This window comes from Leucopleurus acutus (genome assembly GCF_964270905.1).
Source record: "Leucopleurus acutus genome assembly, chromosome: 6".
Classification (NCBI taxonomy): Eukaryota; Metazoa; Chordata; class Mammalia; order Artiodactyla; family Delphinidae; genus Leucopleurus; species Leucopleurus acutus.
In genome coordinates, this window is record NC_139149.1 from 49286937 (window position 1) to 49304010 (window position 17074).

The 17074-nt window shown below is 41.5% G+C and overlaps 1 protein-coding gene across 5 annotated transcripts in view; it reads right to left on the reverse strand.

Moving 5' to 3' along the window:
• Positions 1 to 2107: 2107 nt before the first annotated feature.
• DPP4 (dipeptidyl peptidase 4) overlaps positions 2108 to 17074 on the reverse strand; it is a 77052-nt gene continuing 62085 nt past the window's right edge. For all 5 annotated transcript variants that reach the window (XM_082841788.1, XM_082841787.1, XM_082841786.1 and 2 more), the window contains 4 exons: positions 15634 to 15698; positions 5147 to 5219; positions 4807 to 4880; positions 2108 to 3201 (listed from right to left, as the gene is read on the reverse strand). In XM_082841788.1, the coding sequence (XP_082697914.1) occupies positions 3100 to 3201; positions 4807 to 4880; positions 5147 to 5219; positions 15634 to 15698 (314 nt within the window). In that variant the 3' untranslated portion in view covers positions 2108 to 3099. The remainder of the gene's footprint in view (positions 3202 to 4806; positions 4881 to 5146; positions 5220 to 15633; positions 15699 to 17074) is intronic.

Consider the following 17074-nt stretch of genomic DNA (forward strand, 5'->3'; position numbering starts at 1 on the left):
CTCTCATTCTCAACCATCCGTGTCCCTCAGACATCCTGAATACACACTCCAGATCTTTCCGGATGTATGTAATACTGTTCTCGGACACTGCTGTCACAAAGTTGGAAGAACAAAATTCTCTTACTTTACTCTGAAAAAAACCTTCTTCTGTTTTGGTGGTGTTTTTCATTTAGAGCTTATTGAATCTTAAATATTGTACAAATCTAATAGTTTTATAAATTGGAATTCTCACATCAACTTAGAGCAAAAGCAACAAATGCCAAGTGGTGAAACTACTAGCCTCAGTGACCACCTGTGAATAGAAAACACTCAGAATGACATACAGCCTGACGTGATCATTGATCTTCATGGTGGTGGCCTTGAGTCATCACGATGCATTGAATTATGGTCTATGCCAGTTATTTAAGAAAGCATGGAGATATGTAATCATTTCTGGCAAGATTTCCAATTTTAAAAAGTTCAAAAATAATTTATAAAGTGATTTTCTAAAAATCTTGATCAAAACTTTAAAAAGAAACACTGTATCCATAGAAGGGATGTGACAATTTCTCCTTTCCTTTGGCGCCTGTGTTCCTGGGCACCGGTGCACTCTAACAGGTTGTTTACGAAAGGATCTTAGCATCCAGGTGCCTGGTGAGGCTGAGACAGTCAAAGGCAGGCAAGTCTGCACATCTTACTGGTATGACTAGTTCCTGTGTGTTTCAAACCTACCCTCAGACTAAGTCTATCTCGAATTTGTCAATTTAACTTCCTTCCTCAATAAACTAATTTAAAACTCTTACTGGAGAGTAAAACTTGTCCTATGAGGGTCAAATGAAATTTACTTTAACTTCATTCACATCATCACCATTTGCAACCCTCATTATGTGAAAAATACGTGCTGGGATTTTTTAATTACCTCTGGGCTCCAGAGACAACATTTTGAAACTAGAAACAATAAATTCATACAGTTTTGACATTGTACAATAGTTGTACAGTATCAGATATTATATAATCCTCTTAATGTCTGTATAGTATCTGATATTGTACATCTACTGTTGTAAAATTGTCTTATTAATATCTGAACAATACCTGATATTGCACAGTGTCTGGTTTCAATTAAGATAAAAGGAGAATTTTTACTTAATTTGCTTTATGATTACTAATTCAATCCAGGATGTGAACATATGACCTATGATTACTCTTTCTGGATATAGAACTCCGCAAAGATTGGTCCAGCTACTCACAATGTTTGCACTCTATTATTAGAATTATGACAAGAGCCCTATAGGGTTTGAAGGTTGGCTTATGGTTCCAATGAATGAATGATATTTGAGACTTAATTAAGACTTATGGTTCCAATGAATGAATGATATTTTGAGACTCAATTACTCAATGCCATGCGCTGAAAATACAGTTGAAACAATTTCACAATCTTCTGTTCATTCCTGTGCATGACTCACCAGTCTCATGTTGAATTGATAGATTTGTTTCCAATTCTTCCATTTTTAGATTTTTATGCTGTAACGCATTGTGTCTGGGACAACTTTTTCCAGCTATGTTTGAAACTATGTTTGAGTTCATAAAATCAATTTTTAAAAATAAGGCCATTTTGCAAATAATTGAACAAAAATATTATGTGTCCTCAGTTATCTCAGCATCTTAAATGCATGGTTTCATTAATATAGTTATGTCAACCAAAAATAATTAAACACTTAAGTTGTTGACTTTTTTTTTTTTTAACTTCTACTGAGCCATCTGGGCTACCAAGATGATACTGTCGAGATTATCTGATATTATGAGCCTCATCGTAGTTCCCCGGAATAAAATGATATAGTATGTATTATATAAATAACCCAAACTATTTTGAGTTGATTTTTCAAAAGCTTATATATATGTATGATAACAGTAATTGTATATGTATTAGATAAAATCGCTATGAATTGCTTAATTTAACACATTTCTATGTATCTATTTCTTACAAAAACTGAACCCTCTCCATGTTTACGAGGCAGTTTGGGATAACAAGCAAAATAAACAAGAGCCTTTCTGAGTAAGCGTGTCCATATGCCAATGCAGTTTAGGTCTGATTCAAGACACAGAACTCATTACCTCTGAAAAAATGAAGGCACATTTATTACTGACCAGGAGAAATTCCACCGTATGTAGAATGGGAATCATATCACACACATTTGTAGCTAATTTTCAATTTTTAAAAACAAGTCCAAGGAAGTTAAAATATTCTTTTAATTAGATGCTCAAAGAAATGAAATAAGAAAAACTGATGCAAAGACTCCTTCAAGTTAGGATTTGCAATACAAATATTTTCATCTCTTAACAGGGCAAGCTGATGTGTTCACATCTCCGTTCCAAGCTGCCTCTCTCACTAGGAAACATCAGTATTTTTAAAGCACATTTACAATGCTTTCCCATCACCCTTGCTGTGTTTTTGTAGCACCTATAGCCATAACTGGCACCTGGGGGCCCTGCATTGTTGGCAGTTTCTCTCTCATTTCTTTGGAGTCTATTCAACTGCTGTGGTTTTATTCAAAAGTCAGTGCTTTTGCATATATGATTTCCTGAGATTGTTTGAATAGTCTTTCTCAGAAAACTGTGCCAGTCTGGCTGTGAACAGCTCTTCGAGGAGCTGATAGCAGCCTGGTTGGGTCAGCAGGCTTGGACTGGGGTTCACAGCCTCGCCCTGCCAGCTTCTCTCCCTACCCCCTCTTTTCTTACCCCTGCCTCAGTGATATCACGGCCCATATCCTGCCATTCCTTCCAAGAAGAGAACAAGTCTAGTCCAGTTAGAAAAAAAGGCTGCCCAGGGAACCTCTGCAAAGCTCCCATAAAAACAATTCTTATTTGTTGTTTCACTAACTGAGATGGAAGTGATTTTAAATAATAAACAAAACCAGACTGAATAATTCAAACTTCCGTAAGGTTGCAAAGACAGAAGTCCCTACTTCGGGTTATAGATATGAAATTTGGGAACAAAGGTAACCTTACATTTCTTGATTTGAGGGTACTTTTTTAACATCGTCATCTTGATGGTGCAGTTTTGAGATAATGAGAGCGAAAGTGGCTTTTCAGAAGCTTTAGATGGCATGCTATTCCAAGGCGCTAAGGTAGCGAGAAGCATTGCTTTAGGAAGTGGCTCATGTGGGTGTAGATGTGTTGGTGTGCCGTGCTGCTGGCGATCCCATGGTCTTCGTCTGTATACCACTGGAGACAGAAGAAGAAAGGTCAGAATTAGGAAGTCAGTTGTCTTTTTTTTTTTTTTGAAACCCAAGTGAGTTCTCATTAGCATTCATGGAACAACACAGGATGTTTTAATTCTTCAATCAGTTTATAAACTGAAATGTGATCAAAGAGGGTTTCTCATTTCCTCCCAGAGCTTTTCCAGGGCATGTAGTTCTGTCCTGCAGGAGTCTCTGATCGTCCTTTGCAGGTGCTGAGACAACTCGCTGTGAATTTGGCTTCACTGCACAGTGCTTTAAGGATATGTACAGTTAAAATATCCAAGTCCATTTTCAAATTTGACTCAAAGGACACTTAGAAACACATCATGCATAGGAGGGAATGTTTATCCTGTAAAGCCCACTTTAATTAAGTGTTATCAACTGTTAAATTTCTCCTACACTGCAGTAAGATAAACTATTAAAATAAATGAGTTTTTAGAAAGCAATTTTTCCTAATATATATCAATAAGGCACTAGAAAAAATCTATTTCAGTATTCCATATATATTTTTAGCATAACATATGAAGTCAAAAGTCAAATGTATTATTTGCAAACACTTTTTCACTGGAATTTCACTGGAATCTCTTATCTGCATGTCTGACAGTTATGTTGGATGAGTTGATGACCTGAGGCAAAAATTTATCACCTCATCCCACCACGTGAAACAAGTGGGAAGTCACTGCCAGGCAAACATATATTATGGAGACATAAATTAACTTTCAAAAAGGGCTTAATGTATCACGTCTTTTCTTTGAACAGTGGAAGGATACACCCCAACCTCATAAGAATCTAACCCCCAAAATATATGCCAGGTTTTGTGGTATCAAATGACTGTCCCAGTTTTACACAGTAGGCGCTGTTTGAACTGAGCACGGAGCAAAATGTGTACGTTAAAAGAGAGTGAGGGAGAGCAGGCTTTTTAAGCTAATACAGACAAGAAAGGACTTAACACAAAAATATCTAGTGCAACACACACACATATATAATCTTTGTTTCTTCTTACTCTGAAAAGGTCTAGTGCATAAAATGAATTTGACTTAATACCTAGAAACATCCTCTGAATAGGCAATAACAGCTCTAGCCATTTCCGACTTTATAAAACCAGCCTAATTGTTTATAACCTGTGGTGTTCAACAGAAGATAACATGGAAGTTGCAAAAACTGAAGCGCACTGATTACTGATACCCCACTGTTGTTAGAAGGGCTAGTAACACATACTATAGATGGATTTGCATATTTGACCTGAGCTATTATCGTGCTGGTTTCACTTCAGAATTACTCTGCCACACGTTCACTGGCTAAGTGATTACTTTTTAATCAAAATAGGGAGAGACGGGACAATCACAGGACTAGGGTTTTGACCATCTCAGGATATGCAATATTGTGCTTCTCAACCCCCAACTGTATGATATTGAACATGACTCTCTTTATGACTCAAGGATATCACTTCTTCAACTTCTCACTGGAAAAATGACTCCATTTGCTTCCGTCCCCCGTCTCCTGGAAACTCTGTGAGGAGAAGTAGTTCCAAGAGGGGAACCAGACCCCACCAGGAAGTTCCCTCCCCTTGCAGGAAGTTTTGCTATACCATTGACTGGAAATCCACTCCAGCATCCACCAGGGCTTTGGAGATCTGAGCTGACTGCTGAAAGTGAACGTTATCTGCAGGGAGAGAAAGGAAACGTAAAGTAACTAAAAGCCCGCTCCACTTTTCTGGTAGGAAGGGTGGGAAAGGCACAAGAAGAAAGGGACTGTTTGAAGTTCTAGGATTCAGCATCCCATTTAGGCCAAGACAAGTGAGTTGTGGAAAAGCAACACTGTTTTATTGAAGTAAATGTAACAGTCTTGCCCCTCATGCTTTTGTTTTGTCAGTAGTGAAATTGCAAACCTGTCTGTGATACTAAAAAGTCTAATTAACTGAAACTCACCATCTGCTGTTCCATGAATAAGGAGGTACTCAACTTGTTTAAAATTTTCAGCTCTGCTCATGACTGTTGAATTCTGGAATTGGGAAAAAGAATGTCATTATTCAAAAAAAGATCTGCCATAAACTGATTTTTCACTTCAGTTTACAAAATAAAATGTTTTCAGCTGGGGCCCCCTTTGATACAAAATATAGCAAACCGATATTCAAGCAAATGCTGTCTCCATGCATGGCAGAATGTACAGCATGCCCTGTCCCTGTGAGACAGGACCGGAAAGGGAGGATGCCACATCTTCCCTGTACATGCAGAAGAGGGCATCTGCCCCCCCCCCCCAGGCTGCATGCGAAACCCCTTGAGTCCCAGATCCCAGATTGGCTGTGTCCTATGCATTAGCACAGGGCAGAGTCTCATATTAGCAATGTATGTTCCATGGGCTTATGCTGTAGTTCAGCCAAAAAGTGTATTGCCATGGCAACCATGTGTCACATGGTGCCGTACATGCTACATTTCAAAGAGCCTGTACATAGCATTTGCAACTAAACATACTCTGCAATATGTCATATGAACTTTGGTCTACATTGCTAGGCTCTGAATGAGAAGCAAGTATTACCTTTTTTGGAACAGATGTTTAAAACCTAGGCAAATGTAACATACGGGAGGGGAAAGGGGTGAAAAAGATCAAGTATGGCCTTAGAAAATCAGTGGGTGGCTGTTGTCTGCCTCATTCTGCATTGGGGAAAGTGCTGCTTTTGGATCAAGCCAGGGAATTAGAAAAAACTGGGAGGTCAGCTTTTTGAAGGCTGTTTCATGACCTTGGACAGGTAGGACTTCTAGAATGAAGGTGGAGTCATTGGTGGAAAAGCTTTGAAAGTATAGAACTAGTCATCTGGTCTTAATTTGGAGATGTTTGCAGAGTTGGGATGAAAGTAAGAATGTCATAGACATTGTAGCAACTTTGGGAAGGGGTGAGCGGGACTCTGCTTCTGTTGTTGGGCAGAGGAAGGGCCGGTAGCCTCCCTATGGGTTTAAAATCAGCCAGCTTATCCTGCAGCATCTTGGTGAATCAAAGTCAACTTTATGAGAGGCAAGGTTTGTGTTCTACAGATATCTTTGTAGCTAACATCAGCTTAATACTTTGATGGGAACCCTGAAGGTCTGGCTGGAAGAGGATGGGGCTAAGGTCCGAACGTTTGTATTCTAGCCCCAGCTTCAACATCAGAGAACTGTGCACCTAGAGACATGCTGCTGAGTGTTGTTTTCTTTGAAATGGGAGGAAGATTAACTCTTCTTGCTCTCACTGAAATAGAAATCAAGAGACATGCTTTTTTTAAGGTTAAATTATGGTGATGTAAGGATGGTGTGACACAGTGTTTCTGGAAAAAAGACATTCTGTCTACAACTTTCAGGACAAAGTCACCCAACATATTTGTGTTGACTGAGGCGATCAAGGTGATCTTCTCCTGGAAAGCTTAGAGCAAAGGCCCTCCCACTCCTGTGCAGGCTGGGTCCCACTTGCCCTGACCATATGGCATTTCTGACCCAAATTGAGAATTTACCCACGAACTTTCAGAATAAACGCCCAGGACTCATTAAAAGTCGCACTTCTGTTTTACTTTAAGAAACGTGTTATCCGGTGAGATGTCCCAGATGAATCCATCCATCCATCCCAACATTATACTCCGTTCATGCTTCCATCCATTCATTCATTCTTTCAAGTCGATCAATATTTATTTGTCATATACCCAACTAAACAATAAGATCCATGAGAAGAGGAATTTATATTGTTCATTACTCTATCCTGAGCATTTAACAGAGAGCTAAATATCAATTAAAGGAATAAACCAAAGAAATATAGGCAATTGTATTGTACTCTTCACTACATTCGGTCCTAGTTTTGCAGAGGCAAGTGGGAACAGCTAGGGGCGGTGGAATAAAATATTCTCATTCTGAAATTTATCAAGATATGTTTTGCCCACTTTCAATCCATACACCATGCCATTAGTAATAAGAGCCGATACTTATTGTGTACTCCGTGCCGGTCACTCTACTAAGCATCTTAAAGGACTTATAAAAGCACTGTTCTATTTCATCCTCATGACATTCCTGCAAGATAAGTCTATAGCAACCCCACTTCTACACAGAGACAATAAAGTACACCAGGTTACATCAGGAAAGTCGGAGCTCTGATGGCAGAACCTCTTTTACCTCCTATGCTGTACTGAGTCTCCACTAAACTTCCAAGCTGCTCACGATGTGGTCTTCCAGGAAAGATACAGGGAGAAAGAAATTGTTACTGAACTGTTCTGGGATTTGCAGTACACAAACACACTGGGTGTTCTTTGCCCCCTGCGTTCTCATGCCTTCTTAGAGTGAATTCATTGGAAGAGAGCTGGCTCGCACAGACCTTCGAGACTTGTGAGGCGTTTTGGACTGTGTGGTTGATGTAGAGCCTAATGAAGCAACAGAACCCTGAGCGATGTCCTGCCCTGGAGAGAGGAAAGGGTCAAAATCAATCTCCCAAAAGGCCAGTGCAGGATTCAAAGCTGGCGACAGCAGAGGCTGGGGCTGAGCCACCAACGGTGAACGTTGCCAGTCTGAGCCCCAGACCCGGCGCCCTCATCCGGGTCCTCCTGCACCATCCTTTCTGCGGCTACACGGCTGTCTCCTCCACCTTGTTTCTCCCCACAAGAAACCCAGCTCTTTGCGTGCCAAAGATAGTCAACTTTAGCACCTAGACGTGGCCCAAATATCCAGCTGTGTCACCTCCCCTCCCCTCCAGAAGCCTCTCGGGCCTTCCTTGCGTGGCAGAGTGCACAGCAAAAGCTGCTCCACGACCTCCCTGAGCCATGAGACTGAGAAATGTCGCTGAAACATAGAGTAATAGTTAGGAGACATATAAATACGCAGGACAGTTAGCAAGGAATGTGATAACTACTGGAGTTTGGACCAAAACAGTTTCTGGCTGCCTTTTTTTTCTTAAATGGAGTGAATACAGGCTGAAAGAAGACAATTTTTATAAACAAGTAAAACCCTGAGCCTAAGATAAATGTTGTGATGTACACACTGTAGCTGTGATGAACTAGACATGGTGAGAAATGCAACATACTGAGAAAAAGACGAAAACTGTGATAAAAGTGTCATGATGCAAATTGTTTTACATTAACAATATTACACTACAAAGAAAGAAAGACAAATACTTTAATGCAGCAAGGGAAAAATAAAACAAAAGCTTCCCCTGCAACCACAAGATAAGTGTGTCATTTCCAATGCACACGTCCCCCTGCTCGCTGGGAGTTGCGTCAAGAGGGACCTCGCAGTGCACGGGAGCCAGGCAGCCTCAGGCACGCACCCATTTCAGGGCTCGCAGGCTCCTGAGAACATTTTGCCCTCCTAGAAAGATGCAGCTGTGTCACCTTGCCTCTGGAACCACCGCTCATTCCCTACTAGACTGAACATCCTGGCTTCTCAATCGAGAGAGACTCTTGACAGTCCGGCACACTTTAACCCATGAAAGACAGCCAAAGTCAGTGAAAGAAATGCATGCACTACGTTAAGGGAGAATTAATGACCAGAAATAATTCAATTGTGCTATTTCAACCCACCAAAACAGGATAATCCCCATTTGCCTATCGATGGAAACAGAAATAAAAAAGGAAATGGATGACTAAGTTAGAAGCCGAATAGTCTGTCACCAGCTCCTAAAAAGGAAGTTTAGAGTGATAAATGGGCAAGGATGCAATGGTGGTGCAGTTGGCACTCTCCCGAGGCTAGAAACTTCCGGAGAGCCCCGCTGCCAGCAACAGCCTGGCAAAGTGAAGTGGGAAGGATGGGTCCAGTGGCAGCGCTGATCCACGGCATCTCTGCGAGGAGCTTTTCCTTCAAGCCCCAAGAAGAACCATCTGTAGCTGCTCATTGGATCGTGCTGGTTCCTCAGTTACCTTCCAGCAAATAAATCTTTGTATTTTTGAAATAAAAGAGAGAGCTGATAAGAGTGGGGAAGTACTGTGAGAAACAGAAGGTCTGACAATTTCTAAGCTACCCCTTGCGCCATCCAGGAACCATACGGACAATTTGCTTCCTGAGAATAATGGTGGCAGCCTCCATGTTTTTGTAAGCTTATTTCATGGCAGGCATAGGTGTCTCGTTTAATCCTTTCAATAATCCCATGAGGTAGCTCTGATTCTCCCCATTACTCAGATGAGGAAACAGAGGTTCAGAGAGGTTTAGTAACCTCTCCTAGCTAATAGGTGGTGGAAACAGAATTTTAGCACAGGTCAAACTCAAAAGTCCGTGCCTCTTAACATCATATTCTAGTGTCCCTTCACTTCGCAGCCAAACAACGCATTGTCATTTCCAAGCTCTGGTAGAGAAAGCAAACAGCCACAGGTGTAACGGACACCCTATTACTTCAGTGAGACAGTACCCCGAGTGTACGGACTCACTCTGTGCATTCTTGCACTTGTGACCGAAGCCTCGTAAATATATTAAGTGAGGCTGTTTGGGGAAGCACCATTAATGCCACAACAGAGGCCACAGAAAAATTTTAAGGAAAAATTAATTCAACCCACCACATCAGATGTTTTACTTGTCCGTATCCATCAAACAACTGTACAGGTGAGATGCCAAGGAAAGAGCTCCCATCCGCCTACAGGGGGCCCTACCTCAGGCCTCACCCAGCAACACTGGCTTCTTTAAAGATCACACAGCAGTCAACATTTTATCAGCACTCAACAAACAAGTTAAGGTTTGGCTTAAATCTGAAGGTCTCTCTCCCTTTGGCATATTCTAGGATAATAGAACAAATGTCAAATCAGTACAAGATGGCATATTTACAAAATTGCACCCTGTTTTGCATAACCTAACGATGCAGCAGTTCTTAAGGATTGAACATTTCAAATCTGCTAGCAGAAGACTGCCAAATCTATGACTGTTTCATACACTTGCCAAAAGCCTATCAAATTCTGAGCAAAATGCAAAATAAATCTCCTCTACAAGTTAAATCAGTCCCTTCTGTGTGTTCCAGGCTGCCCTCTTCTCCTGGCAACGAGGCTCAGGACTTGGGCCCTGTTTCTCTTGCCCTTGATCTGACGCTGCTCTCTGGAAGTCCATTCCCTCCCTGGTCTCCCATCCTGCCTTATTAGCCACCATGTGGCCTGCTCCTCCCACATCCCTGCTCTGTGTCATCCCTCGGTTCACCCAACCTGCTTCACAGACCCCCAGAAAACCAGCTCTGCTTGCTGCCACTCGTGTGTCTACTGTGCTCCCCTGCCTTGTCGGTCCCTCTGGCAACCTGTGGAGAGCACCTACGCTATTCCGCTGCATCTCCCAGAAGTCTTCCTTAACTGGCTCCAGATAAGTGCCCTCTCCCTTTCCTACCCCTCAGTAGCTACATCTTATATAACTTTTTGTGCCTCCGTTTGTGGGTCAATAAAATGGAGATAATTAGAGCACTTATCTCAGAGAATCTGAGGGAGAACTGAACCTAATAACCCATGGAAAGAGCTTAGAACAGTGTCTGGCCATAGAAGCAACCACTTACTAAGTGAATTAAAAAAATGAATGAAATAAATGAAACCAGATCCCCCCCTGGTTGAGAGGAGTGGGGGGAGGTGAAACCCTAACTTCTCAGCCACTTCCCTTCCCTCCCTACATGCTCAGAAGGCACAGAATTCCTGGGGCTCCAGAGTCACAATTTGGAAATACTAGTCTTTTCCATACATACTGGGCACTTTGTCATGTTCAAGTTCATGCTTTATTACTACTCTCTTTTGGTTTTTTTTTAAATTTATTTATTATTATTAATTTTTTGGCTGTGTTCGGTCTTCGTTTCTGTGCGAGGGCTTTCTCTAGTTGCGGCAAGTGGGGGCCACTCTTCATCGCGGTGTGCGGGCCTCTCACTGTTGTGGCCTCTCTTGCGGAGCACAGGCTCCAGACGCGCAGGCTCAGTAGTTGTGGCTCACGGGCCCAGTTGCTCCGCGGCATGTGGGATCTTCCCAGAGCAGGGCTCGAACCTGTGTCCCCTGCATTGGCAGGCAGATTCTCAACCACTGCGCCACCAGGGAAACCCTATTACTACTCTTTTATTTCTCTCCAAAAATTTTGCCTGTATGTTTTGTCTCACCAACAAGGTAATCAACTTCTGAACAACTAAAACACCAGGCACCTTGAATGGGTGAATGAAAGTCTACCAGGTGTTAATATTTTTTTTTACAGGTTTGACTAAAAGACCTGTGATTGACCATAGAGAGACCATTCATCAATGTTAGTCAGGAACCCACTCCTCAAGGTGGGACCACGGTTGCTATCTGCTTATCGCTATTGGGGGTGAGGGTTATCTCATTGTCCATCTGATTCTTTTGCTCAAATCTGTCGCCATTTCTGTCGGCTGTGGACTGAGACTCGGACTGAGACTCATGGCAGTGAGTCTGCTTATACTGCTTATTAGCTACACTGTCATCCCTCCACTCTGCCTGCCTACTTAGAGCTTCTGGGACCAGCTTCTCGGAGTTTCAGGGAGATGAACAGCTTCCTTCCTCTTTGAGTCCCTGGTACCCTTTAAACGTGCTCCTGCCCTGCCACTCGGCAGTGGGTAGGTGACTATCTACAAAAAGGGTCGTATAGAGTCACTGTTTGTGTCATTGCATTGTGTCCAAGCCTTAGTCCCAGGGTCTCCTAACTTATATGGTAGCTTTGTGAGAATAAGAAAAGGCACTCCCTCCGGTTGGATGCGGCCCCAGAGGTGCACGCCTTAGAGAACGAAGCATAGACTAGCTTCCAGCAGTGCACAAGCTGAACAACTATACATGACATCCCTGCCTGTTCCATTTGCATATATAAATGGTTCCTTCAACTTCCTTTCCTAAATAGTAAGTAGGACCTTTATTTCACAAAATGTGCTTCTCTTGGTGTGCTTGTCTAAATTCTTTCAAATCTGGGTCATCAATGACTTAAAAATGAATCCTCTCCTCATTTGAATTTTATTAAAAATTATGTTCTCTTCCAAAGGCTGTAATTCTGGCTACTGATAATGATTCTATAGCTGAAAAGGTGTACAACGATCACAGGACCTTGCTTATTACACACTTCGATCATTCCTATTCTGGATGTGCTGAAGAAAGTCAATAGTCTAGACTACCTGGGACTCATTTTCAAACTATTTCCTCCTGACCTACGGAAATGCACAGAGCAGCGAAAGCCAGTAAGGAATTGTCTCCTTTGTCTTTTCCAAGAGGGCAGAAGGAGGGAGGGAGAGAAGGAGAGAGAAAGGAAAGAAATAAAAACAACCTGGGAAAGAGAAGTAAAAGAAGACAGGGGTCCAGAGGGGCAGCTGGGGCCTCGGAGGAAAATAGAATCTTTGAATGTGTTCCTGCCAGAGACAAAAGCACAGGCTCATTTAAAAAACAAAGGAAGGCAGCTTTCTTCTAAAGCCTGCTGTGCACCAAATATAGGTACTTAGATTCAGTTCTCCACTTTCTGAGGATGCAACTTACAGGGCAGAAACAATACAGTGAACGCATTTGCCTTACTTTCTCCTACCCACCTTAACTGTCGCCCACCCAAATAATTCCTCTGAGTAACACATTGGGAACCTTTAGCTCTCTGGTACTGGCAGTTTTAATGTGTCCATTGCCAGCAATGAATTTTGTGCCAAGAAAACCCGACTTCTGGCGTGGAAGGATTAAACAGTCCTCGGGTGCCATCTGTGCAGTGAAGTGAGACAGTGACTTTGTGCTCCCAGCGTTCGTGTATTGCCATCGGTAGGAGGAAGAGACTTCTATTTACATGACTACCTCAGGCAGAGACCATCTAAGGGGAGAGATGAAAATGGCCACCGCAGTGGTGGGTAGAGCTGGAGAAGAGGGGGATGGGTGTGGGAACGAAAAGCCTATGGGAAAATCTGGAGAAAGATACAGGTTGACATGGCAGATTAAAACGAATTATCCTCTAGGGGGAGGGCTGGTTGCAGAGGAAACACCCTGTTGGCTGATGTCCTTGAAGTGCAGTAGGGTAGGTGCTACGGACTTCCTTGGATGTCAAGGTTTAGACTTGACCCTGTACTTCTAGGTTCAAAGGCTTCCAAAATGGGATTTTTAAAATGAACTTTTGACTCATCATCCACCAGGTTCTGGAGTCACAATGGGGGTCCCGGGCAGTACACCTCTGATGTTTTTGGGAGTTTTCAGTACTTTAGAATATTTGAGAACACCCTTTAGCCATGCCCCAAATATGGCTCACCACAGGAGGGATCCTGGTCGGGTCACTGGCAAGAAAATTCCAGCCGTAAAATGAGAGAAATGATGGAGACATATAATTTTTTTTTACAATGTTTCCCTTCAAAAAGTTTTAAAATTAACTCAAAAAAGGTTTTAAGGTTTCTATTTCATACTGGGTGATCCAAAGAACACAATGTTGAGCAAAGCCTTGAATGACTAATAATACTGCGGAGGAGAAAAAGGAGTACAAACTAACAATGGGTCCAAGATGGATAAATTGAGGATTAAAGATATACAAGGAGGGGCTTCCCTGGTGGCGCAGTGGTTGAGGGTCCGCCTGCCGATGCAGGGGGACACGGGTTCGTGCCCCGGTCCAGGAAGATCCCACATGCCACGGAGCGGCTGGGGCCGTGAGCCATGGCCACTGAGCCTGTGCGTCCGGAGCCTGTGCTCCACAACGGGAGAGGCCACAACAGTGAGAGGCCCGCGTACCGCAAAAAAAAAAAAAGATATACAAGGAAAATGTCATGGAAGTCAAGAGAGAATGCTAGTCCTCTGGGCGAGCAGGACAAGTTTCCTAGCGGATGAAGACAGAGGGGGAATGACATTCCAGGTCGAGGAACAGAGGACAAAGGCACAAAAGGGAAAGGCCCAGAAATATTCAGTGAACATTCCAGGTAGATTGGGCCATTCTAAGAAAGGTGTTGAACACCTGGTTAAAGAATGAGGGCTGGACTAGTTGAGTGCACAGGAAAAGTCCATGAAAGTGTTACGGGTGAGGCTTAACTTCACACCTCTGTGTGGTACAGGCTGGAGTGTAGAAAGATAAGCTAAGGGGGGACCCATGGGGTTACTGTTGCAGAAGGAGGTAGTCATGTGACAGCAGCAATGTGGTTATGGAGCAGGGAAAGGATGTCTAAAGCAGCTTATTGGATGTGGAGGAGAAAGAATGGGAAAAACTGGGTCCAAAGTATCATGTGGGACACTCAGCAGAAATAAGGACAACCTGATTACGGGACTGCTTTGTAGTGGAAGATGATTGGTACGTCACACTTTACAGGTTGTTACTTTTCTATCTTGACTGAAAAACAGAGATGAAAACACACACACACCCAGGCACAAACACACGCATACACCTCCCCGCCCCTCCCCCACAAGCCTTGCTAAATAAAACTGAAAGGAAGAGGTAAAACTAAACTGTCTGTACATATCTTGCAAAATTAGACATTTTATTTGCATTTTCTTGTGCTTTGATCAAATGGCTTCAGAACCAATAATAATGATGACATCTTACAAAAATGTACAAATATGGCTCAGAGCGATGTATGAATAGGAGGTCCAAGCATTGAGAGCTGTGGCGCAGATGAGGAGAAATTGTGGTCTTAAATTGTATGGGTTATTGTTTTTCTTTTTATCCTGGGAGGAGTTTTGAATATCCTCCGGAGAATGTAAACATCAGATGATTGACCTTGTCATCTGTAAGTTTCAGGGTTTTCAATTTACATGACAGAATCAGGAAAGTTGTTTTTTTTTCTGGTTGGGGGGCAATGTGTTGGAAGGATCCCTAGTACTTTGGCTGACACTTCCAGCTGCAGCAGGCTGCCACCAAAGAGAGGACCCTGGCTTTGCGGTGGCACCCACACTAGCACATGGGGGCCGCCAGTGATGGCTACACCCAGACCATATTTCAGATGCTGTAGCCCATCTGCACAGCAACCTGCCCACTGACTCTTCCATCAGGCAACCAGCCCGCGGATGCTATTCAGTAATTTGGGTTCAAGGGCTTTTCAGAGTATTACCCTCCTGTACCTACACCTCACCTGCTTTACTCAAATCTTGTGTGAAAAAACTGTACATATTTGGCTATGAATAAGAAAATTATAGGCTTGTCCATACAACTTAATTATGATAATACCATGAGAAATTTTAATATGTAGTTAAAGGTTTAGAGAGTCTTCTGGGCTCTAAAGGAATACGTTGAATTTGACATGTTTTCTGAACTGAAATTTTTATAATTAAAGTAATTATCTGGTGTTGCTTTGTATTTCCAAATGAACGCATATTGTGACCTATATAGCATACGATAAAGGCTGTAATTATGCAGAATATAGTACGGGAAGCTATTGGAGTATCTCTAAACCACCTGTGTTATTTCTTTTTAACAAGAATTTCATTGGAAATAAAAAAATATATATTTTCTGGAATAGATCCACTTAAAAATGTTCTTATACCACTTATAAATAGGTTATAAAATGGATCTAGTTCACCATCTCTTACCCTGTAATGGTCAAGGTTGTCTTCTGGAATTGGAAGACCCATGTAACGTTCTGTGTACACTGAGTCTGTGATGGAGAAAAGAAAAAAACTTAATTCATACAATAAAAACTTTTTTTGGGGTTACTTTATATGCTTTCATATTCTTTACTTGTGCAAAGGTCTATAGTGTTACCCTCAGAATATCTCCTCCAGATCATCTCTACTTGGCTTTTTAAAGCAGCCAGACTCCTGCCTTTCCATACTCAGCCCTATAGTCCATTCCCTTTAGCCCTTCCTGTGAGGGCAGAGGGAGACCAAACCAGGTGATCTAAAACCCAATCAACAACCCGCCTGCAGAAAAGTCAAATGGGAAGTGCTAAGTGATAAGGACTCTACATTATCTTCTGACCCTCTCAAAGATCTTGATTAGCAAGTCAGGTAATGTCTCAATTGTCTTGAATTTCTTGGTCCTGACATCAGTCAGTATATGCTCTACTTTAGGATACTCTCTTTCCTACTGGAAACTCCTCATAATTTTCAATTACTAGTTGTTTACTTAAATCATATATTGTTTCTGGTTGGGGGGGGACACAGATCAAAAGGAAAGAAATCAGTTATCATTTATTTGCTGTAAAGCCCTATAACGTCTCAGCTACTCCATCATAATGCAAGTTAAACAACTGTTTTCTCTCATTTTGTGGAGAGGCCTCAATTCTGATGTTGTAACTATTGAGTATTGAGAAACAGACTACATTAGTATCTGTGCTGAAGTGACATAAGCTGTTTTATCTATAGATATGGCAGAAAAACATATGCATTGTTGGTTTGGTTATTTAAACATATTTTTGACCTAATTTAAAAAAATTAAATCATGTATCAAATGTATGTGTGTGTGTGTATATATATATGTGTGTGTGTGTGTGTGTGTGTGTGTGTGTGTGCGTATTTCCTAAAATATCAGTGAGAAAATTTACTGTGGCTGAATTCCAATATAACTTTAAAAATCTGAAATAACTGTTTTTGAAACATGACCAGGTTACAGTAAATAAATAAGTATAAAATATTTCCATTGTGCTACATAGGTTAATGGCTTGAATTTCACTATAATTGTACCGGTATTTCAATATTGATTTAATTAATTATTTAGAAAAATATATCATCAAAATAACAAGCTTAAACAACATCCTAACCTTTTGTGAATGGCTGGAATTGGAGATTAAAAACTACATTGATAACTAATGCTAGTTGTTCCATGTGCATTGCTCATGCTTTTCCTATGGAAATCAAAATATTTTCCTCCAAAATGAGTAACAGCAATATTTTATCATTTTGATTAAAGTGAATACAGACTACAAGCAATTTTACATATCTAGAGGACACTAATATATAAAATACAGTATCTTAAAGTACACTTTTAAAGTATAAGATTTTCCTAAAATGCTCATCTTTTAACATTTAAATA